General features: G+C 41.4%; 1 protein-coding gene across 1 annotated transcript in view; it reads right to left on the reverse strand.

Annotated features, from left to right (window-relative positions):
• ADAMTS20 (ADAM metallopeptidase with thrombospondin type 1 motif 20) overlaps positions 1–25520 on the reverse strand; it is a 198095-nt gene that overhangs the window by 95390 nt on the left and 77185 nt on the right. The window contains exons 7-13 of the mRNA XM_039914736.1: positions 21975–22058; positions 19895–20019; positions 16660–16700; positions 15367–15472; positions 12155–12301; positions 10582–10723; positions 267–371 (exon numbers count right to left, since the gene is read on the reverse strand). Of these exons, the coding sequence (XP_039770670.1) occupies positions 267–371; positions 10582–10723; positions 12155–12301; positions 15367–15472; positions 16660–16700; positions 19895–20019; positions 21975–22058 (750 nt within the window). The remainder of the gene's footprint in view (positions 1–266; positions 372–10581; positions 10724–12154; positions 12302–15366; positions 15473–16659; positions 16701–19894; positions 20020–21974; positions 22059–25520) is intronic.

Raw genomic sequence — 25520 nt, forward strand, 5'->3', positions numbered from 1 at the left:
TTTGAAAGATTGAGGATTACAGCAGAGGACCGGACATTCTGGAGAAAATATATCCATAGAGTTGTTAAGAGTCGGAAATGCCTCGACGGCATTTAATCATAATAATTCTCTCCCAAGCTCTTAGTACAGTGCTCTGCACACAGTAAGCGCTCAGTAAATATCACTGAAGGAAAGAAGAAGTAGACATAAGCATGACGTGAAAGGGAGGATTCAAAACATGGGCAATGTGGCTTTGCATACTACAGATATCACTATAGTGGACTTACCATTCCAGAACCACATTCTGTCCCATCAGCCAATGGCATATGTTGCGTACGACAGCCCTTGTGAACTCCTTCAGAACTTGTGCACCAAAGACGTTTGCATTGCTTCTGGAGGGAAAAAAAACCAAAACGATACAGCTTAATAAAAATGGTTAATGATATCTGGGAACATATCTTGGTTTCCAATGGAAGGCAATTATGCACCTATCACTGAGCTTTAATATTTATCTGACATTTCAGATTGGGATGTGAAAAGTGGAAAAAAAGTGGTTGTTGAGAAGAAAAGCAAGTTTAATAGCATCATCAATGGCATTTATTGAGCAACTAATAATAATTAATAATGATGGTATTTGTTAAGTGCATACTATGTGCCAAGCACTTTCTAAGCACTGGGTAAATACCAGTTAATCAGGTTGTCCCATATGGGACTCACGGTCTTAATCCCCATTTTACAGATGAGGTAACTGAGGCACAGAGAAAATGAGAGGCTTGTCCAAGGTCACTCTACAGACAAGAGGCGGGGCAGGGATTAGAACCCACATCCTCTGACTCCCAAGTCCAGGTTATTTCCACTATGCCATGCTGCTTCACGCCTAAGGTCAAACACTGTACTGGATGCTAGGGAACACAGTATTGGAAGTAAAATGTGAAAAGCAGCAGGGCCTGGTGTAAGGAGCCAGGGTTTGGGAATCAGAGGACTTTGGTTCTAATCCCAGTTTCGCTACGAACCTGCTGTGTGTGACCTTGGACAAGTCACTTTACTTCGCCTTGCCTCAGTTCCCTCATCTGCAAAATGGGGATTCAATATCTATTCTCTCTCCTACCTGCACTGTGAGCCCCTTGTAGGACGTGATTACTTATATCTAGTCCAGCACTTAGTATAGTGTTTGGCATATAGTAAGTGCTTAAAAAATACCACAGTTATTATTATTAAAGGAGGTAGGACCTGTTCAAATAGTTTACCAAAAGTTTCTAAATAAACAGGAGAAAGGTTGGGTAGGGAGTTCTATATGTCAATACAGGGGTTGTGAAACATAGGAAATATTGAGTGTCTTGATTTTTTTTTTTTTGCTTATATGATTCTTAATTTTGAAGGAAAATATTAGTGCTAAAAATGAAATGACATAGTAGAGATTAGGTATATTTTGGATAATGGTTACACTAGACTTTTTTTTAAAGTGCTAATTATATGAGAGTGTAACTTTTTAGGTACTGAATCAAGGTTTTCATTTCTGATGTACTTCCTAGGACAGTATTAATTTCCATTAAGCATTTATACAAAAACTACATATAAAAGATTAAACTATTAAGAAGTTTTAATATAATCTTTTACTTGACAAGCAAAGAAACTGATGGTACCAAACACCTGGAAGACTATATTTGTTTGCTTACATATATTTCTTTAGAGTCATTTATTACTGATTGAGAATATCAATTTAACTGAAGCATAATCCAAAACATTCTAATCTAAGATTGTTTGTGAGGCTTCCCTCTGAAATGACCAACTTAAACTAGATCGTTAATTAGTCTTGGAGACATTGCTCTTTATCTCCCGCCTACTTATTGGTTTGGTATCTATTTTGGGGTAACTACCGTCTTTAGCGTTCGAAGTCCCATGCACATGTCCTGGTACTTCCTCCAACCTGCTGGCCTCTCAAACTGATTTGGCAAAATCGGAGGCCAGCCACAGGCTGGAAGGCCCGAGCACTCTCTGGAAGCCAGGGATCCTGGGTTCTGGTCCTTCGCGGGGCCTCTGTTCCCCCTTTTCCACCCTTGACTACACACCTTCTGGATGTGGCAAGGAGGATGACCCCTCTTCTGGTCAGGGGTGTAAAAAAGATGTCGTTGGTAGGGAGTTCTATATGTCAACACAGGGGTTGTGAAACATAGGAAATATTGAGTGTCTTGTCTAGACTGTAAACTCATTATGAGAGGGGAATGTGTCTGCTAATTCTGTTGAATTGTACTCTTCCTAGCACTTAGTACAGGGCTCTGCACATAGTAAGCGCTCAATAAATGCCATTGATTGATTGATTGATTGGTTATAGTACTGGTTGAAAAACCGGATTTCAAGTGGGGTGTGATCCAATCACTTTCTTTCTTTTGAACATGCTATTAAAAATGAATTAATGAGAATAGTGAAGGATCACTTAATATTTACAAAACATGCTCTGCACAAAGTAAGCGCTCAATAATTATGATTGAATGAATGAATGCAAACATCTTGCAATAAATGGATGAAAATGTCTACATAAATGTACTTTGTACAAACTAAGTTCTTAAAGCAACTTTAACCGGATTAACAGTTCATACAATTACCTCATTCCCCTAACCATACGCATCATTACCAGGAGGATAAGCGAGAGTTTTCCCACAGAGCATTCTGGGTCCCATGGAGGCAGAACGGAACAAGAGGAAGAGCAGATATACTGACTCCACCTCTTGGTCCTCCAGGTGGGACCCCACGGCTTCTCAGCCCTGCATACCTTCCTGCCATCTTGTGAGAAGCAATGGAATGGCAGTTAAGAGCCACTCGGCTCAATCAAGGAATGCTATTTAATATAATAATAATAATGCTATTTAATAATAATAATGATGGTATTTGTTAAGCGCTTACTATGTGCCAAGCACTGTTCTAAGTGCTGGAGTAGATATAGGGTACTCAGGTTGTCCCATGTTGGGGCTCACACTTTTAATCCCCATTTCACAGATGAGGTAACTGAGGCACAGAGAAGTCAAGTGACTTGCCCAAGGTCACACTGCAGACTAGTGGCAGAGCCGGGATTACAACCCACATCCTCTGACTCCCAAGCCCAGGCTCTTTTCATTCATTCATTCATTCATTCATTCAATAGTATTTATTGAGCGCTTACTATGTGCAGAGCACTGTACTAAGCGCTTGGAATGAACAAGTCGGCAACAGATAGAGACAGTCCCTGCCGTTTGATGGGCTTACGGTCTAATCGGGGGAGACGGACAGACAAGAACAATGGCAATAAATAGAGTCGAGGGGAAGAACATCTCGTAAAAACAATGGCAACTAAATAGAATCAAGGCGATGTACATTTCATTAACAAAATAAATAGGGTAATAAATATATACAGTTGAGCAGACGAGTACAGTGCTGAGGGGATGGGAAGGGAGAGGAGGAGGAGCAGAGGGAAATGGGGGTAAAAGAGGGTTAAGCTGCGGAGAGGTAAAGGGGGGGTGGTAGGCTCTTTCCACTAAGCCAGGCTGCTTCTCAGCATGGCCTATTTATTGAACCCTTACTGCGTGCAGTAAGGAGACCACAATACAACAGAGTTAGTAGACAAACTCCCTCCCCACAAGAAGCACAAAGTAGCACAAAGACTGTGACATCATGGCCTTAATATTAATCATTAAGATTAAGATTAATCATTAATAATAATAATAATAATATTTTAAGCACTTACTATGCGCCAAGCATTGTTCTAAAAACTGGGGTAAGAACAAGGTTGTCAGGTCAGACAAAATCCCTGTCCCACTTGGGCTCACAATCCTAATTCCTATTTTACAGAGGAGGGAATTGAGGCACAGAGAAGTTAAATTGCCCAAGGTCACACAACAGTCCTGTGGTGGAGCTGGGATTAGAACCCATGCCCTCTGATTTCTAGGCCCGTGTTCTTTCCATTTGGCCACACTGTTTCTTTACATCAGGGATCCCCCAAAATATTGGGGAGAACAGGGTGAGGTAGATAGGCGACTTGACATTACAGAGCTATGGGGTTGAAGGGGCAGTGGGACACTGGACTTCCCCTTTTTTTCCCTTTCCTTCTCTTCCCATTCTTCCCAGATCCCTTTCATCCTCTCCTCTAAGTCCTCTATTGTCTCCCCCTTTCTCCTTTCTCCCTTTCTTCTTCCTTTTCTCTTTCCTGTCCATCCCCTAGAGGCTTCACCCTCATTTCCCCACCAGCTTGATATTCTGTCTTCCTCCCAAAGTCCCAACCCACTTCACTCCCTCACGCAAATGAAAAATTGGACCCCCTGTCCCTAATAAAAAGATTTTAGTTACTATATTTTCTGCTGATTTCACTCTATTTCATGACAGAATATTCCTTCCTCCCTTAGAAGAATAGGCAGATGAGATCATGGTCCAAGATGAATACATTCACAGTTCAGATTTGGCTAGACCCTGCCATTAAGACTGTGAGTCAAACAAGAGGAATTGGGTGGAAAGAAAAAATTGAATGCTAGAATCAATTCAACAATGTTTCAGAAGAAAGAATCAATGCAAATAGCTCAATAAGACTGGCTTTCAGCATTATGGCTCACTGGTAATGAAGCACATAAGTTCCAGTTGGCCAAAGAGGAAACCTAAACTGGGAAAAAAAAAGGACTTTCTAAGGATGGTGGAAAAAAAGTCTCAATGTGAAATCTGGGAAAAATTGAATGGTGGCCTTCAGTTGCCCTGTTTTACTACATTGGTGATGGAGTCCGGATATGACACGGCTTCCTACACTGAGATGACAGCACGATCTAGTGGATAGAGCACAGGCCTGGGAGTCAGAAGGACCTGGGTTCTAATTCAGATTCTGCTACTTGTTTGATGTGTGACCTTAGGCAAGTCACTTCACTTCTCTGTACCTCAGTTAACTCAGCTGAAAACGGGGATTAGGTCTGTGAGCGCCATGGGACAGGGACTGTGTCCAACCTGAATTCACTTGAATCTACCCCAGCACTTAGAACAGTGCTTGGCACATAGAAAGCATTTAACCAATACCACAATTAATTTTATTGTTATCATTATTATTGTTATTATTATTATCCGGGCTATCATGAAGCAGACCCAGAATCTTGGCGACCTCTCCAGACTGCCAAACTTCATTCATTCCTTCATTCAAGCGTATTTATTGAGTGCTTACTGTGTGCAGAAAACGGTACGAACTAAGCACTTGGGAAAGTACAATGTAACTTATTAAACCACCATCAGGAACCAGATTTATTCAAATTGCCAAATGCTTTTGTAAGCTTCCATGAACAGTATTGGAACTGCTCCCTGCACTTATCTTACAAGTCGAAGACTGTAATTGTCATCATTCTGGTCTACGCTGCAAGCTGAAGCCACACTGTGATTCTGGCCTGTGCTCTTTCCACTAGGCCAAGCAGATTCTAGGACTCTGTATCCTGATGACACAGCTTATTTGGATCACAGCTGGGCATATCCTCTCTGGTTCATTTCCTATTGCCAGCGGAATAAAGTTCGGTGGGCCCAATTTATTCTAGGCAGCCATTTTGAAAAACGCAACAAGAGACCTGGACAAGGTTATTAGAGAACTTCCCACTTCTCCAAGAGACTCTTCCAAATCAATCAACTTTAAACATCTTTCAATGTAGTCATTAAAAGTTGCTGTATGGAGATGAGTGCGTATGCCCTGGAGGCACACACCCAAGAAGAGTATGCAAATGATTGCAAACTGGTTTGCCAAATCAGCCAGATGTTACAAAGCTGACGATAAATTAAACTAACGTACTTTACTAATGTACTTTCCCAGCCTTTACTTGGGAAGCTCTACATAAAACCAAAAATCTTTTGACTGGTATTTCAGAGTTAAATGCCGTTACCTAATCAGTAGACTGACCGAAGATACAACGGTAGACAAACAAATAGAAATAGAATAGAATGAGAAGCAACACGGCCTGGAGGGTAGATCACACGGCTGGGCATCAGAAAGACCTGGTTTCTAATTCCAGCTCAGCCACTTGCCTGCTGTGACCTTAGGCAAGTCACTTCACTTCTCTGGGCCTCGCTTCTCTCATCTGTAAAATGAGGATTAAGACTGTGGTCCCCAAGTGGGACATGGACCTGATTAGCTTGGTGTATATACGTATTTATAATTCTATTTATTGATATTAATGATGCATATATATGTATCTATAATTCTATGTATTTATACTGATGCTATTGATGCCTGTTTACTTGTTTTGATTCTTGTCTCCCCGCTTCTAGACCGTGAGCCCGTTGTGGGCAGGGATTGTCTCGATTTGTCGCTGAATTGTACTTTCCAAGCACTTAGAAGAGTGTTCTACACACAGTGAGTGCTCAAAACATACGAATGAAAGAATTAATTAATTAACTTGTATCTCCCCATTGCTTGGTACAGTGCCTGGCATTGAGTAAGCACTTAGCAAATTCCATTAAAAATAATCAAATTAAAAGGCAAAACATCCATTCAGGACTATCAGGCAGAGTATGGCAGTAGTGTGGTGTTAGGCTGCAGCTCAAACTAAAGGTTCCTAGAACCATCGTACTGCCGAATGATCCTTACATCCTGGACTCTGCTCATACAACATATCTGACTCTCTGAGCTGTTCCATCAGCCTCCTTAACGGGCTTTACTTGAGATTGACCAGTCAGGTTAAATGTCACCAAACCATGTGGAATTTGCTAAGCGCTTACCACGTGCCAGGCACTAAGCACTGGGGTGGATACAAGCAAATCGGGTTGACCACTGTTCCTGTCCCACGTGGGGCTCACATTCTCAATTCCCATTTCTTACAGATGAGGAAACTGAGGCACAGAGAAGTGATTTGCTCAAGATCACTGGGCAGACAAGGGGCAGAGCTGTGATTAGAACCCATGACCTTCTGACTCCCAGGCCCGTGCTCTACGCAGTATGCCATGTTGCTTCCCCACCTAGAACAAAGATGTCCCAGGCCTCTTTCAGTGGAAATAGCACGGGCTGGGGAGGCAGAGGTTATGGGTGCAAATCACAGCTCTGCCACTTGTCAGCTGGGTGACTCTGGGCAAGTCACTTAACTTGTCTGTGCCTCAGTTCCCTCATCTGTAAAATGGGCAGTAAGACTGTGAGCCCTACATGGGACAACCTGATCACCTTGTATCCACCCCAGCGCTTAGAACAGTGCTCTGCACATAGTAAGCGCTTAACAAATCCCATCATTATTATTACCTCTGGATACTTCACCCCAGTTGTACAGCCCTATGGGGTACACACTTGGGATCCCTACAGCTCGGGGTCCCCAGAGTTTTAAGGTCTTCCAGGAACTCGGTTAAAGGGGGAGACCTCTCCGGGATCTCAGCCCTCCAGAGGATTAGGGGGAGTGCAGCTGGCCCCTATTTTGAGGAACAGTTCTTAGCAGCATTCCCTGAAATAGAGGACCAGCTGTTTTAGCCCTGTCAGAAGTGAGGCATTCCTAGCAAGCTAGCTGCAATTCTAAGACGGGCAGAAGCTCTCATAACGCTCCCGCTGCCCAGACCCCAGGCCTTCAGATGGGCGCAGGCCTCCGCTCACAGGCTTAAAGGGCCAGCTCTCAATGGGGTGCTGCTAAGATGTACCCCTTGTTGGGGGCATAGCTATTCCTGCCCAAACATCCCATATTTTCATTCATTCAATCGAATTTATTGAGCGCTTACTGTATCCAAAGCACGTACTAAACGCTTGAGAGAGTACAATGTCATAACAGACACATTCCCTGTCCACAATGAGTTTAAAGTCCAGAGACTTTGTAGAAGTAGCGTGACTTAGTGGATAGACCATCAGTCTGGGAGTCAGAAGGACCTGGTTTCTAATCCTGGCTCCCCCACATATATGCTGTGTGACCTTGGGCAACTCAATCAACTTCTCTGTGCCTTAGTTACTTCATCTGTAAAATGGGGATAAGAGCATGACCTCCTTGTGAGACAGGGACTGTGTCCAGCCTAATTAACTTATATCTACCCCAGAGGTTAGAACAATGCTTGACACACAATAAGCACTTAACAAGAACCATAACAATTGTGGGACAATCTGATCACCTTGTATCCTCTCCAGTGCTTAGAACAGTGCTTTGCACATAGTAAGCACTTAACAAATGCCATTATTATTATAAAAATAATAATAATAATAGAGAGGGAGACAGACATTAATATAAATGAATTACATCTTAACTACATTATATTACATGTTAATCCTGACAACTGGCTATTCTGAACAGGGCAGGGAATGTCTCTGCTATATTGGTGTGCTGAACTCTCTCAAGCGCTTAGTACAGTGCCTTGCACAAAGTAAGTGCTCAATAAATATGATTGACTGAGTGATTTCTCTGCTGCAAAATCCAACTCATGGTCCAAGAAAAGTACGGGCCTGGGAGTCAGGAGGACCTGGGTTCTAATCCTGACTCCACCACTGGTCTGCGATGTGACTTTGGGCAAGTCACTTCATTTCTCTGTGCTTCAGTCACCTCACCTGCAAAATGGGGATCAAACATTGTGACCCCATGTGGGACAGGGACTGTGTCCAACCCAATTTTCTATAGCGTGGCTCAGTGGAAAGAGCCCGGGCTTGGGAGTCAGAGGTCATGTGTTCGAATCCTGGCTCTGCCACTTGTCAGCTGGGTGACTGTGGCAAGTCACTTAACTTCTCTGGGCCTCAGTTACCTCATCTGTAAAATGGGGATTAAGACTGTGAGTCTCACGGGGGACAACCCGATTACCGTGTATCTACCCCAGCGCTTAGAACAGTGTTCTGCACATAGTAAGCGCTTAACAAATACCAACATTATTATTATATCCACCCTAGAGTGTAGTACAGTTTCTGGCACATAAAAAGCACTTAAAAAAATACCTCAATTATTATGATGACTATTTGCAATGGGGCTGCTTCTCAGAAATGTGGATTCCTAGCTAAAATTCTTCTTTTCAGAGAAAGTTCTCATTTATTCAAAGATATAAACTGTTTATCTACACATCCTGAAATCTAAACTTAAAGGATTTCTTCCAGTTCACTTTAAAATTAGATGATAAGAATTTGGATCAGAATTCAGGAAAATAAAATCAAAAAAAGGGTTTTAATGTAGATAACCACATTCATTGGTACTTTAGGGCCAGCATCAAAGGCAATTTTTAGTACTTAAGGTTCTAAAGTAAAAGGGCTATCACATGGCTCTGTGTTCTTTCCATCTCACTGTGAGTGATGAGCATGAAATAAGATGTTTTCTAAGAAATATGACAAATCTGTATTCATAAGAAAATGAATTACATATTTTCCTTTACTATTAGATTAGATGAGCACATTCCCTGTTTCACAGTTTTTAATCAGACATGAAACTCCTTCAAACCTCAGAAATCAGAAAACAGCTGTATCTTCTTTCCCTCCTCATCGCCATTAACTTTAAATTAGCACCCAAACCCTTTGATCTAAGAGGATTCCGCGATAAACTGGAGTCAGTCAGCTTTCTCCCTCTTTCTTATCCTCCCTCCTCTCCCACTACAACCCAGCCTGCAGGCTTCATTCCTCTAATAACAAGCTACTCACTATCTCTTGCTTTCACCTCACCCTCCTCTCAACCCCTTGCTCATTCCCTCATTTCCCCCTTCCCCAACTATCCAACAGAACAGCATTTACCCCATCTTCAAAGCCCTGCTAAATTTTTATCAATTCCAGGAAGTCTTCTGGGATTACACATTCATCCCCTTACCCTAACTTCCTTTCCTACTGCTCCTCTCATGTTTTTAATCTCACCCCTTAAGCATTCAGGTACTCCTTTCCATCCCCACCCCTACAACGCTTACGCACATATCCTTACACTCAGTTCCTTCCCTGATTTGTAATTTATCTTAATGTCTGCCTCCCCCTTGAGACTCTAAGCCCCTTGAGGGCAGGGATCATGTCTACCAGACATATTTTTACTCTCCCAAAAAGTGTGGTCTAGGGGAAGGAGCCCATGTCTGGGAGTCAGTCAACCTGGTTTATAATCCTGGCTCTACCAGTTGTCTGTTGTGTGACTTTGGGCAAGTCACTTAACTTCTCTGTGCCTCAGTTACCTCATCTGTAAAATGAGGATTAGGGCTGTGAGCCCCATGTGGGACATGAGCTGTGTCCAGTCTGATCAGCTTGTAATAATAGTAATAATAATGATGGTACCAACTTAGTATGTGCCAAGCACTGCTGGAGTAGATACAAGGTGATCAGGTTGTCCCATGTGGGGCTCACAGTCTTAATCCCCATTTTACAGATGAGGTAACTGAGGCACAGAGAAGTTAAGTGATTTGCCCAAAGTCACACAGTTGACAAGTGGCGGAGGCGGAATTAGAACCCATGACCTCTGACTCCCAAGCACGTGCTCTTTCCACTAAGCCATGCTGATTTACCCCAGTGCTTAATACAGTGCTTGGCACATAATAAGCACTTCCAAGAAAACACTTTTTAAAAAGTAAGCTCTCAATAAATACCACTGATTGAATGATGGATTGAGTTCACAAGATTTTGCCTCCACTGTCTAGTATTCTATTTCATTAAATATTGTTGACAGATTTTGGAAGACACTGAAATTTTTCCTAACAGAAAGAGAATTTCCTTACCATATACGGACATACTTGTGAACCAGCTCCAAACATTAATTCACACTGTTTGTTGACATCATACACTGATCCAGGTAGCTGTGATGACAAATCATACGTTCTTCCATTCGGTTTATTAAGGAGACATTCCCCATAACCAGTACTACAGAAAATGATAATTATAATGATTAAACGGACATACCTGGAACTATTTTAAAACAACATTCTTCAAAAAATATTTCTAATTGTTTTTCTAATACAAGGAAAGGATCAACAATGCAAAGATAAAGCCCATAGAGGATTTGTAGAAACATTATTCAAAATGTGGTTTGGAAATAGAAATTGCCCCTAATTTTGATTCCAACATCTACTCCTTATAAAATCTTCTTTAGGCTAAATGTCTAAGCAGTCACTGCATAAAAGTCTTCGCACAAAGGCTATATCGGTAATCTCTCTGTTGTTAGAAACATTGTGCTACTTGAAATAATGTTTATGCAGACTTCACATATTTATAATATTTTGACACCATGCTTATTTGTACCTGAACCCTCTTGACAATATTTGTGATAATGTTTGTCTGTCTCTGCTGACCCGAAATAAACATTTACTTCCCCAGAAAGATTGGCTTCAGCTTTATTTCGGGGAAAGGACCTATGGGAAGGGAATTAGGCAGTACAACTGGAGTCCCTGATGCTGGCTATGCAACTTTAAGCCACTATGGGTAACCCCTCTCCTCGCCCCCAACTCTAGCCTAAATATGGAGCCCCAGCAGGTTCTCTAGAGGGGTGGAAGCTCCTGGGTCCTCTGAACATTGGTGTTTTCAAATCTCTCCTATGGCTCTCCTGGGGGAGGAGAGGAAACCCAGCCCATCCCCTATCATGTCCTTCTTCTATTCCCTGGGATGTCAGAACTCAGATTATTCCCAGGACTCCCACAGTCTCCCAGAGATTTCCCTTGGAAAACAAGTAGGAATGGTATCGCTCTACCCTTTCAGCCAAAACAGGGACCACAAGTGCATTCCTAGGATTTTCGTATGGTATAAGGATGGTTAACAAAAAGCAGAGGTCACGGGGCACTGACCCTTTTTTGACTCCTTGTAAGCAACAACTCAAGAAGGTGACAAACATATAATAGTATTTTTTCCACTGCAAAAAGAGTAAATGAATTTATTTATGCTTCCTTTAACAATAAAAACACTGATGGTATTTTTAAACCAGGTATTATGTGTTAAGTATTATTCTAAGCTCTGGGTAGATTATCAAGATAATCAGATCTGACAGAAACCCTGTCCCACTTGGGGAACAAAATCCCAATAGTTTATCTCCCTTTTACAGATGAGAAAACTAAGACACAAAGAAGTGTAGAGACTTGCCCACCGTTATACAGCAGATGAGTTTCAGAGTCAAGATTAGAACTCAGATCCCCTGACTCCCAGGCCCATGCTCTTTCCGTTACATGTAGAAACGAAACGTAAGTGTATATGAATACCCTTATGAATGAAATAAATGGAAAAACTATAAAGAAAATATGCATACTGTTTAAACAAAAATTTTTTAAAAATCAAGATATAAAGGCAGCTCCAATTCAGACTTACTCTAAAAATTCAGTGATGTATTTTTGACTGCATTTTGACCAGGTCCAAGGGCTCGTGTGATAATTTAAAGTCGGCGCCATTACATGATACTGATGCTTGATTCCTGCTTCTTTACATTTAAAGCTATCATCGTGAGGAATGTTAAATCTAAAAATAAAACACAAAAACTTTAACATGCATATTTAGCCTTTAATAAGTCATGAATACGATCTATAAACATCATTATTGAAAACAATAATCGTATTCGTCAAGTGTTTACTATGTGCCAAGCTCTGTACTAAACACTTGGGTAGATACAAGATAATCAGGTCCCACATGGGGTTCACAATCTATGCAGGAGGGAGAACAGGTATTGAATCCCCATTTTACAGATGAGGGAATGAGGCTCAGAGACGTTAAGTGACTTGCTGAAGGACAAAGTGCAGACAAGCAGCGATCTTGGATTAGAACCCAGATCTTCTGACTCCCAGGCTCATGCTCTTTCAACTATTGGCAATTCCCAGAAAATATTTTCCCTCTCCCATCCACTAATCTACTTCTTGCCCATCCATGAAAGCAAAGCCAACTCTGCTTCTAAAGCACTACATCAGTAGATCAATCAGTTAGTGGCATTTATTGAATGCTTACTATGTGCAGAGCAGAGGTCACTATGAGAACTGAGGTCATAGCCAAGTGCAAGGCAGTAGCCATTTTCACCATATATAGATCTATCCTTCTCATTTGTAGCCCTTTACGGGCAGGGATTGTCTCTCTTTATTGCTGAATTGTACATTCCAAGAGCTCAGCACAGTGCTCTGCACACAGTAAGCGCTCAATAAGCACGAGGGAGAGTCACACCTCGGAAAGGGTGTAACTGAAAAAGACCATGGACAACTGACAAACCATTCCATACTATGTGTATGACAACACTGTCCTTTACTGCACAGATTCATTTCTTGGTTGAAACTCCTTTCAGTGTTTCTGTATATGTCTGTTAGTAACCCAATCTACTTAAAGCCCTTATTATTATTATCATCATTATTATCATAATCATTATTATTATTATTGTTAATAATAGCGGTATTCGTTAAGTGCTTACTAAATGCCAAGCACTGTCCTAAACGCTGAGGCAGATACAAGATAATCAGGTCCCACTTGGGGCTTCTAGTCTAAGTAGGAAGGAGAATATGTACTGAATCCCCATTTAGCAGATGAGGAAACTGAAACACAGAGAAGTTAAGTGACTTAACAAGGTGACACAGCAGGCAAGTGGCAGAGCCGGAATTAGAACCCAGGTCCTTCATTTCCCAGGGCCCGGGGGCTTTCTGCTAGGACAGGCTGCTTCTCAGGGAGAACAATCCCCCACCAGACTGCCTGTCTCCCTGTTGTGCTTTCTCCCACCACATGACATACGCATTTGAATGGACCTGATAATCAGGGTGTTTTTCTCGATTAAACAGTCTTCGAGAAGCAGACTGGCCTAGTGGAAAGAGTATGGGCCTGGGAGTCAGAAGGACCTGGGGGGTCAGAAGGACCTGGGTTCTAATCTTGGCTCTGCCACTTGTCTGCTGTGTGATCTCGGACAAATCGCTTCACTTCTCTGTTCCTCTGTTACCTCAACTGTAAAATGGAGATTAAGACTGTGAGCCCAATATGGTACCTTGGACTGTGCCCAACCTAATCAGCTTGTATGATAATTATAATTATGGCATTTGTTAAGTGCTTACTATGTGCAAAGCACTGTTCTAAGCACTGAGGAGGATACAAGGAGATCAATTTGTCCCACGTGGAGCTCACAGTTTTAATCTCCATTTTACAGATGAGGTAACTGAGGCCCTGAGAAGTTAAGTGACTTGCCCAAAGTAACACTGCTGACAAGCGGCTGAACCGGGATTTGAACCCATGACCTCTGACTCCCAAGTCTGTGCTCTTTCCACTGAGCCACACTGCTTGCAGAGCTTAGTACAGTGTCTGGCACATCGTAAGCATTTACCAAATTCCATGAAAAAAATACTAAATTAGAAACCTCCTACGTGGAAAGAGCTGTCTCTTCCATTCCCCATATAATTGGTCCAGGGTATCTAGAATAATGTCATGCAGCCTATACCTCTCGTAAAATTGGTTTGGAAAAATATGCTTGCCAAGCGGTATGTAATTATAATCTTAATAAGCCATCTCCTACCCAATAAAAAACTATCTCTTCAGTCAGTGAAAGAGATTCCTATGCCCTCTTTTAAGGACAGAGTCATGGTGTGAACAAATTTAAAGATCAGCTAATCCAGCCCTCTGACATCAGGCAGGACTATATTTTGAGCACTTTTCTATTAAAAAAGTCAATGGCCTCTCCAAAGTCATACCTAGACAGATGACTAGCTGTGTTGGCACAGCTCTTGAAACTAAAAGCAAGCAATTCCATCTCGTGGAAAACATCCCACAGCTATCTTTCTGCCACAGCAACAAGGGAAGTCGGGGGGTTTCACTGTGACTGCAGCTAGTGGAAACCTCATTTATATAAGCAATGAGAAGGGGCCGAAGGCAATTATGGGACACCTTTGTAATGTCATGAAAAACCATGGAGAAGCGGGGTGGCCTACTGGATAGAGCATGGGCCTGGGAGTCAGAAGCACCTCCCTGGGTTCTAACCCTGGCTCCACCATTTGTCTGCTGTGTGACCTTGGGCAAGTCACTTCTCTGGACCACAGTTATCTCATCTGTAAAATGGGGATTAAGACGGTGAGCCTCACGTGGGACACGGATTGTGCCCAGCCTGATTCCTGCCTGCCTGCCTGCCTACTTGTTTTGTTTTGTTGTCTGTCTCCCCCTTTTAGACTGTGAGCCCATTGTTGGGCAGGCATTGTCTCTATCTGTTGCCGAATTGTACGTTCCAAGCACTTAGTACAGTGCGCTGCACACAGTAAGCACTAAACAAATACGATTGAATGAATGAATGAATGATTATCTTGTATCTATCCCAGGGCTCAGTATAATATCTGGCACATAGCAGATGCTTAAAAATACCATAAAAAGAAAAATGAAAATCAGTTAAGCTTTCCTAGGTAATTACCTTCATTCATTCATTCAATCGTATTTATTGAGCGCTATGTGCCGAGCACTGTACCAGGTGCTTGGGAGAGCACGATACAACAGTAAACAGATATATTCCCTGCCCACAGCAAGCTTACAGTCTAGCATTGTCATACACATCTTGAAGAGGCAATAATAATAATACTTACACGTGGCCAAGTTCATGTGCTATAGTGAAAGCTGCACTTAGTCCATTTTCTTCACTTATAGAACAGCTGCGCAGAGGGTCACACATAGTGCCTAACTCTGCCAATCCTGAAAAATGTCATTCACATATGAAAAATGAAGCTTTGCACAAACGTGACAATATCATAATTATGCATCAAAGACCTCATCATTAAAGTAGTCATTGTGTATTTGGCCTCGTAAGCCTCTTGTGGGCGGTGAACGTGACTTGTGTTTCTGGTTTGCTCCCCAAGTGCTAGAACGGTCATTGTACTTGGCAGGAAATCAATGAACAGCATCGCTACTATGTAACATAAATTTAAACAATAGAAGTTAAAGGATGAAAACAATTCTCTCTCTCAACGTCAAAGAGGCACAGAAACAAATGATGTTCTACTCTGGCATTTTCTATAAAAGCAGGCCCTCCATCAAAAAGAAGGCTTTATTATTTATTTAATTCATCCCATGATGCTAATTGCCTATTTTTAAAAAAATATATTTAAAACAGTGTTCTTCAACAAAAAACATGATTCATTTTTAAATTATGAATACGATTTGCTGCATATCCTGATATAAAGTTTTGGTCATAATATTTTATTACATTTGTTACTAAATACTTCCTGGAGTGTTTTTCCCTAGAAAATAACTACAGAGAATTCGCTTTGAGGGAAAAGCCTCAGGGTGAGTGACTGAAAGACAAGGAGGAATTGCCTATGATAGGAGTATATGAATCGCATTAGCTTAAGAAGGTGAACCAATGAAAGAAGGTGTTTAGTAATAAATGTATTTTCTTAGATTTTCTTCTTTAAAAACACAAAAATTGTTGAGGCAATGTATATATCACAACCAGATATCATACGATCACTCTTATCTTTAAATAACAAATTATTTAGGTCTCCCCTGTTAGAAAGGAAGCCACTTGTGGACAGTCAATGTGTCTAAGAATCTAGTTTACAAATCTAGAGGACTGTATTCATCCAGAATGCATGAGGATATGCCCTTCTAATCTACATAATCTCCACAGACTATCCTTCCTATCCACAGGATAGTTTCTGTAAAGTAGGACATATTGTGCACCCAAAGATAGGAGGACCAAACTCCTTAACAAACCAAAAGAATGATTTTCCACGGAGCAAGACTGTGGTTAAAAAGTGTAACAGCAGATTGAAAAATATTTCCGTGTAAACCCCTTTTCCCCTCTCAACTAGGAGTTACAAAAGAAAATTCTTATTTACAGAATAATTAGCGCCCTTCGCTCTTTTTCAGAAACAACTTACCTAGTGTATCACACTTCTCTCTAGCTCTGCAGATGTCTTCCCTTGAAGAAACACAGAATTGAATTCAAAACATTTACAGATACAAACAACTCCCAACCCAAAGATGATGAATGGCAGAGGACAAGCATTTTGAAATTCTAAAATGAATGCTTCCTCAATTATGGTATAATATAAAGGCTTATTTTTAGAGTTTTCTAGAAGAAAATTTATCTTACAAGTCCAGTGCATGGGGAAAAATGGAAATACCACTGCAAACCACCACGCGTAAGGTGATCAGTACAGACAGCGATATGACGGTAAGGTCATTAATCACTATTTTTTCCCCCATACCCACCCTGATTTGCTAATATTAGCATATCTTCCTGACTGATAGCAGTCCAAAGGATGACTGCACCGCCATGAAAGTACCCCCAAAACAAACGGCCTTTAGCCTAATGGATAGAGATCGGGCCTCGGAGTCAGAAGAACCTGGGTTCTAATCCCAGCTCTGACACTTGTCTGCTATGTGACCTTCAGACAAGTCACTTAAATTCTCTGTGCCTCAGTTACCTCATCTATAAACTGGGGATTAAGAATGTGAGCCCCATGTGGGACAGGGACTGTGTCCAACTTGATTAGCTAGTATCTACCCCAGTGTTCAGAACAATGCTTGACAAATACCATCATCAAGCATCATCATCAAGCCCTGATACAGAAAAGCAAGGCAGGCCAGCAAGTTTTCACCAGCAGGATTCTTAGACCAACAAGAGGCAGGCCTGGATTCAAGAGTGTCAACAAGACATTCCAATTTGGGGGTGTGATGACTCGTTCCACTGTCCCCCATATTTAGGAGAGGGAGGAGGAAACCAGAAGAGTGGCTCCTTGGGGGCCCTCTCTGAAATCATAGCTGATCAGACCAGGGACAGAAATTGAGGAGGAAGTAGAGGGGCCAAGTTGGGGGAAAAGGAGACAAGCCACGTGTCTGGGAGAGCAGGACACTGGAGAGCTCGTGCTATGAGAAGCAGTGTGGGTCAGTGAAAGGAGCACGGGCTTAGAAATCAGAGGTCATGGGTTCTAATCCCAGCTCCGCCACTTGTCAGCTGTGTGACTTTGGGCAAGCCACTTAACTTCTCGGTGTCTCAGTTCCCTCATCTGTAAAATGGGGATTACGACTGTGAGCCTCATGTGGGACAAACTAATTACCTTGTATCTACCCCAGTGCTTAGAACAGTGCTTGGCATATAGTAAGCACTTAACAAATACCAACATTATTATTATTATTATGGACCCTAGACGGACACAGGGTACAGGTAGTGATAGGAGAAGATCCCTAGAGATCCAAAGTCCGGCAACCAAGATTCTGCCAGAATGAGTCCCCTGCCTCTGAGCACGAGAAGAGCTTGAGCCACTGGATGCTGACCAGGAAGTACAAAGGATCCTGGTAAGGGGAGAGGAGAAGTGGAAGGTAAGTCCTCGATGACCTCTATGACTTCAAGGAGATGCCTGAGCTTCAGCCGTAGAGTGGGGAGAGCTATAGTGGTGCAGATACTTGGGGAGCAGTGAATAGGACACCCCAACTCTGTGTGAAAAGAAAGGGAGAATATGGGAGTCCTTAAAATCCATCAGACTCTAATTCTGCAATCCAGACAACTTCCAGAGGCTCTTTCAGGCTGGATGTAGGGTTGAAGCTCCCAGTTCCATCATGCGGGGGGGGGGGGGGGCATGGCAGATATCTCCAAATTGTATTTCCCATTTTATAATTTTTTGTATTAAATGGAAACTTTATTGATAAAGTTTTCTTCAAATTTTTCATTGAACTATTTGTTTTAAAACTCTTTTAGAAAGAAAAATGGTGCCAGGCAGATCTGTGTTGCTTTTAAAAAATCATAAATTACATAACTATGAACTGTCAGAACATGAAAAAGTGAAATTCTTAAGATTACTTCTTGGATTGTGTCCCAAAAAGACCTGATTTTTTTCCTGGCATAGGGCCACTGGATCTTCCTATCCAAGCCTGCAGGGAAGATACACAGAAGAACCCAATCACAAGGCCAAAATTCCATGTCTGCATGGGCTAAACCCAGTGGCTTTAATTGGTATTTGCCAATCCCTTTTGGTTTAAATGAAAAAAAGGACTTTCTCATTAAGAAACTTGTGAATTTGGAATTTTTTTAAAGCGGCACAGAATTTGGACTATACGCACACACACACATGACTTAGATTTTGGGGAAATGCAATAATTATCTCCTTGTTAGCCTGAAATAAAAATCTCACCCACATTTGGGAAATTTTAAAAAAACAATGCACAAGATCTTCTGTTCCTCTGATGCAAAGGTCAGAAGACAAATCATTGGTTTTACTTGTGAAATAGAAACAGTAAGATGAGGGAGAAAAGGGGAAAAAATTATAAATTCAACTTGGCAGTGTAATTGTTCTTTACTCCCAAAGGAAAATAAGTATCAATACCTCTAGACATTCGTGCCTCATTTTATGAAGCCCATTATCATTAACTAAGGAGAAATATCTATTCCTTAGTAGCAATTAAAATTCCATCATTACCCTGCCAGTGAAAGGACTTGATAATTTGTTTTTTATTTTATAGGACTTGTCATTTTATGTGGGTAAATTTTCTTCATTTGATGAGGAGGAAGCATGGGTAGGTGGAAAGAGCCCAGAACTGGGTATCATGAGATCTGTCTTCTAATCCCATCTCTGCCACTGACACGGTGTGTGAAAATCACCGATCCTCTCTGGGCCTCCAGAATCCTCATGTGAAAAATGGGGATGAGATCCCTCCTCTCCTTAATTCATTCATTCAGTTGTATTTATTGAGCACTTACTGTGTGCAGAGTACTGTACTAAGCGCTTGGAAAGTACAGTTCGGGCAACAAATAGAGACAATCCCTACCCGACAACAGACTCACAGTCTAGGACGGAGGCAGACAATAAAATAAAACAAAACAAGTATACAGGCATCAGTAACATCAATAAAAATAAATGGAATTATAGATACATACACATCATTAATAGATTGGGAGTCCCAGGGCTATGTTGGATCTAATGATCCTCTACCTATCCCAGTCTTAGCATAGTCCTTTTCATTTTAAGGAAGCACTTAAATAAATAACATACTTATTTGTTAGGTCAGCTAAGCTTTTAAAATTTCAGAGCAAAAACTCACTAAATTCAAATAACCCAATTAAAAAATGAAATGAATTATATGTACTTTGTGGTAGGTTCATTATTTATATCATACCGAGTGATAAGAACAGCAGTGTCATGATGGGAAGGATGGGAATCATCCAATGTATTTTGAGTTTGTTGCCATAAACAAAAGTTGCGTAAAGTGGTAGCTGCATTAAAACTGATGACTGGTCCCTCCTGCAGAAGAATAACCAAGAAATAGATGTTAACTCTATTACATCATATTGTCAGTTAAAATAATCGCACCATTTATTTCGGGCACATTCATCGTCTAGTTTGAATATCTGTGGAACAGTGACAGGCTTCATTCTGTCCGTTAATCAAATACGCAGATTGCGCCGGTTCTAAGAAAAATCCTTAAGATATGGATAAGAAAGCAAAAATTGGAATCAAATAATAGAAGACTGAATTCATATATTGCAAATCATTTTTTATAAGATCTTAGATTGATAATAGGCCTAATGGCCTAGTGGAAAGAGCGTGGGCATGGGCAACAGAAACCTGGGTTCTAATCCCGGGCTCTGCCCCTTGGTTCATTCATTCATTCATTCAATAGTATTTATTGAGCGCTTACTATGTGCAGAGCACTGTACTAAGCGCTTGGGATGAACAAGTCGGCAACAGATAGAGACAGTCCCTGCCGTTTGACGGGCTTACAGTCTAATCGGGGGAGACGGACAGACGAGAACAATGGCACTAAACAGCGTCAAGGGGAAGAACATCTCGTAAAAACAATGGCAACTAAATAGAATCAAGGCGATGTACAATTCATTAACAAAATAAATAGGGTAACGAAAATATATACAGTTGAGCGGACGAGTACAGTGCTGTGGGGATGGGAAGGGAGAGGTGGAGGAGCAGAGGGAAAAGAGGAAAATGAGGCTTTAGCTGCGGAGAGGTAAACGGGGGATGGCAGAGGGAGTAGAGGGGGAAGAGGAGCTCAGTCTGGGAACGCCTCTTGGAGGAGGTGATTTTTAAGTAAGGTTTTGAAGAGGGAAAGAGAATCTGTTTGGCGGAGGTGAGGAGGGAGGGCGTTCCAGGACCGTGGGAGGACGTGACCCAGGGGTCGACGGCGGGATAGGCGAGACCGAGGGACGGTGAGGAGGTGGGCGGCAGAGGAGCGGAGCGTGCGGGGTGGGCGTAGAAAGAGAGAAGGGAGGAGAGGTAGGAAGGGGTAAGGTGATGGAGAGCCTTGAAGCCTAGAGTGAGGAGTTTTTGTTTGGAGCGGAGGTCGATAGGCAACCACTGGAGTTGTTTAAGAAGGGGAGTGACATGCCCAGATCGTTTCTGCAGGAAAATGAGCCGGGCAGCGGAGTGAAGAATGGACCGGAGCGGGGCGAGAGAGGAGGAAGGGAGGTCAGAGAGAAGGCTGACACAGTAGTCTAGCCGGGATATAACGAGAGCCCGTAATAGTAAGGTAGCCGTTTGGGTGGATTTGTGTGTCCTTGGGCAAGTCACTTTACTTCTCTATGACTCAGTCGCCTCATCTGTAAAATGAGGCTCCAATACCTGTTCTCCTTCCTTATGAGTCCCTGTGTGACAGGAAGTGTGCTTAGAGCAGTGCTTGACACATAGCACTTAACAAATACTAAATACTAAAATTATTACTGCTAATAATTATTATTACCTATAGTTATAAAAATATGAGGGACTTGCTATGTTCTCCCCACACTTATTATCTAGTCATTAGCACAATATCCTTAAAACTGGACCAAAAGTAAATTTTACCCTAAATATCTTGATTACAGACAGTAAGCCCTTTGTGGGACAATGACTATGTCCAATCTGGTTATCTTGTATCTATCTCGATGTTTAGCACAAGGTTAGCACAGAGTAAGCACTTAAATGCAACAATTATTATTATCATAACCAAGCTGTATCCTTGATATAAATTATCTGGAAAATTTACTAGTAAAAAGATGGCCTAAATTGTTCATTAATTTTATTTCCTATTTCCTTAGACTAAAAAAAAAAGAAAAGGTTTTCTTGGCCCTGCAGTTTTACAAACCCATTCTTTTCTGGCCTTTAGCACTTCAGTTACTTTTTTTTCCCAAACATAAATCATAAAATGTTGTGGTCTTTAAAATATGTTTTTAATAAATTTCACAGGTCAAATCGCCTATTTTTTTTACCTGTTCATTGTAAATTACAATTAATTTTACAATCACGATATTGATGAGGTTTCCAATACTTGGATCTTTGTAAATTGCAGCAACCTAAAAAAAAAAAGATCAGATTAAGGATCATTTTTTCATTTCCTTAGGCAAATTCATTTATCTGGCACAGTTCTTACCCCAAATGGGTACTTTAGTATTCATTCAATAGTATTTATTGAGCACTTACTATGTGCAGAGCACTGTACTAAGCGCTTGGAATGTACAAATCGGCAACAGATAAAGTCCCTGCCCTTTGACGGGCTTACAGTCTAATCAAAAACACATATACGAAACAATGTTTTATATATATATACATATATATGTATATATACATATATGTACACATTCTAAATTTCTCATGGCTCAGTGGAAAAGAGCACCGGCTTTGGAGTCAGAGGTCATGAGTTCGAATCTCAGCTCTGCCACTTGTCAGCTGTGTGACTGTGGGCAAGTCACTTAACTTCTCTGTGCCTCAGTTATTTCATCTGTAAAATGGGGATTAAGACTGTGAGCCCCACGTGGGACAACCTGATTCCCCGTGTCTACCCCAGCGCTTAGAACAGTGCTCTGCACATAGTAAGCGCTTAACAAATACCACCATTATTATTAGTAGTATAGCTAGAATGAAGTGTTTGATGGTATTTGCTAGCAAAAATGTAAATTTCCTTTTCATTAGTCACATTCATTTCAAGACTACTCTATAGCTAGTCCTGATATGGGTGGTTTCAAGAAAATTTCTCTTCTAGGAATATATCTATCAATAAACAAATAGTAGGTAAATATCAGTAACATTATAGCAATTATTCTCTACATTCATATAGCATTTGTATTCGATTTTCCTAGGTTTTCCCTTATGAGAAGTAGCGTGGCGTAGTGGAAAGAACACAAGCCTGGGAGTCAGAAGGACCTGAATTCTAATCCCAGCTCTTCCACTTGTCTTCTCTGTGTCCTAGGCAAATCACTTCACTTCTCTGAGCTTCAGTTACCTCATCTGTAAAAAGGGGATGAAGACTGTGAGTGCCATGTGGGACTTGGACTGTACCCAACCAGATCATCTTGTAGCTTGGTACAGTGCCTGGCACATAGGAAGCAGTTAAAAAATATGATACATCCAGCCAGGCTGTGATCCAGTAGTTCTTCATAGTCTTTATTTTACATATTGTCCTGTTTCACCTACCTCCTCTCTGCTCCTCTTTTACAATAAAATAAGTATATTTTGTATATTTATCAATCACTTATTTATTCTGGTTTTCATACTGTATGAAAGCAGAAAATATTCTATTACCACACAGTGAGTGTAAAACCAAAACTCAGGGGCAAAATAAAATAAGAACTCTTAAAAATGTGAAAAGATGTGCTATTATTTTTCTGAATACAATTTATAGTCTTGTCATTAAAGTCACAATACCGCTCAGTAGGATTGTTTCTTTTGTGAACTTTCCCATTGTTTGTCTAAACCAGGGAGAGATATTTGCAAAAGATACAATCTGAGAACTTTTGGGCAAATAACTGGAAAACTGAATGAGGAAATCTGGATTATATCATTAGGAAATGAATGTTAGAAAGATAAACTGAGTTACCAGGATGATGCAAAGACAATTCAGCTACAGCAATATTTTTTATCCCCATATTTTTCATTTAGTTTTGTACTACACTGTGTTCTGTTCCTGCTCCTTCCAGGCTAGGAGACCGAGTGCAAAACTAAATTCATTTCCCACCTATGACCCTTACTCATTCAGTAATTTTATGAAGTCACTCAGCTACACCGTTCATTCATTCATTCATTCAATTGTATTTGTTGAGTGCTTACTGTGTACAGAGCACTGTACTAAGAGCTTGGAAAGTACAATTCAAGAACAGATAGAGACAATCCCTATCCAAAAGTGGGCTCACAGCCTAGAAGGGGGGAGATAGACAACAAAACAAGTAGACAGACCGTTCTTTACCCATATCTGTAAACTGCCTCTTAGCACATTCTTTTTGGAGAGCTTCTCCATCAATCAATTAATGGCATTTATTGAGTGCCTATGTCCAGATTATTCATCTATTCATTCAATTGCATTTATTGAGTGCTTACTGTGTACAGAGTACTGCATTAAGTGTTGGGAAGAGTATAATACAATAAACAGCCATATCCCTTGCCCACAATGAGCTTACAGTCTAGGTCGGAGGAGAGAGACAATAATATAAATAAATTTCAGACATGTGCCTAAGTGCTGTGGGGCTGGGAACCGGGAGGAACAAAGGGAGCAAGTCAGGACCATGCAGAAAGAAGTGGGAAAAGAGGAAAGTGGGGACTTAGTCAGGGAAGGCTTCTTGGAGGAGATGTGTCTTCAGTAAGGCTTTGAAGTGGGGGAGAGTAATTGTCTGTCGGATTTGAGGAGGGAGGGCATTCCAAGCCAGAGGAGAGATGTGGGGTAGAGATTGGGGCAAGATAGGCGAGATCTATGTACAGTGAAATTGGTAGCACTAGAGGAGTGAAGTGTGCGGGCTGGGCTGCAGATGGACAGAAGGGAGGTGAGGCAGTAGGGGTCAAGGAGAAGAAGTGCTTTAAAGCCAATGGTGAGGAGTTTTTGTTTGCTGTGGAGGTGAATGGGCAACCACTGGAGTTTTCTGAGGAGTGGGATGATAGGTCCTCAACGTTTTTGTAGCAAAATGATCTGGGCAGCAGAGTGAAGTTTGGACTGGAGTAGGAAGAGACAGGAGGATGGGAGGTCAGTAAGGAGGCTGATACAGTACTTCAGGCAGGATAGGATGAGTGATTGTATTAACTTGGAAGTAGTGTGGATGGAGAGGAAAGGGTGGATTTTAACTGTGTAGTGAAGGTGGGACCGACAAGATTTAGGATTGAATATGTGGGTTAAATGAGAAAGAGGATTCAAAGATAAGGCCAAGGTTATGGGCCTGTGAGACAGAAAGGATGGTGGTACAGTCTACGGTGATGGCAAAGTCAAGGGGGACAATAGGGTTTGGGTGGGAAGATAAGGATTAATGTATTATGGGTCTGGGAGAACAAAATAAAAACTAGGATGAGAATAAATTTGGTCTAGTGGATAGAGCACGGGCCTGGGAGTCAGAAGGACCTGGGTTCTAATCCCAGCTCCTCCACTGATCTGCTGTGAGACCTTGGGCAAGTCACCTCACTTCTCTGTGCTTCAGCTACCTCGCCTGAAAAACGGGGATTAAGACTGTGAGCCCCATGCGGGCCAGGGACTATGTTCAACCTGACACAACCACGTACCTACCCCAGGGCGAGTATAGTGCCAGACATATAGTAAGCTCTTACTAAATACCATAAAACAAACAAACAAAAAACAGTATACATGCTCCCTGCCCTTAAAGTCTCTCAGGAAAGACATTATGTCAACATATGTCATCCTTACTCCAATAGGATAAGAGATCCTCTTAGGAACTTGGCATCTTTGTTTGAAATATCTTTAAGATGAACAATGGAAAGGCATAGCTTCAAAGTTCAAAAGAGCCAATCCATGAAAGCAACTGGTACAGTCTACTGAGAACAAA

The sequence above is a fragment of the Ornithorhynchus anatinus genome, chromosome 2, assembly GCF_004115215.2.
Source record: "Ornithorhynchus anatinus isolate Pmale09 chromosome 2, mOrnAna1.pri.v4, whole genome shotgun sequence".
NCBI classification, from domain to species: domain Eukaryota; kingdom Metazoa; phylum Chordata; class Mammalia; order Monotremata; family Ornithorhynchidae; genus Ornithorhynchus; species Ornithorhynchus anatinus.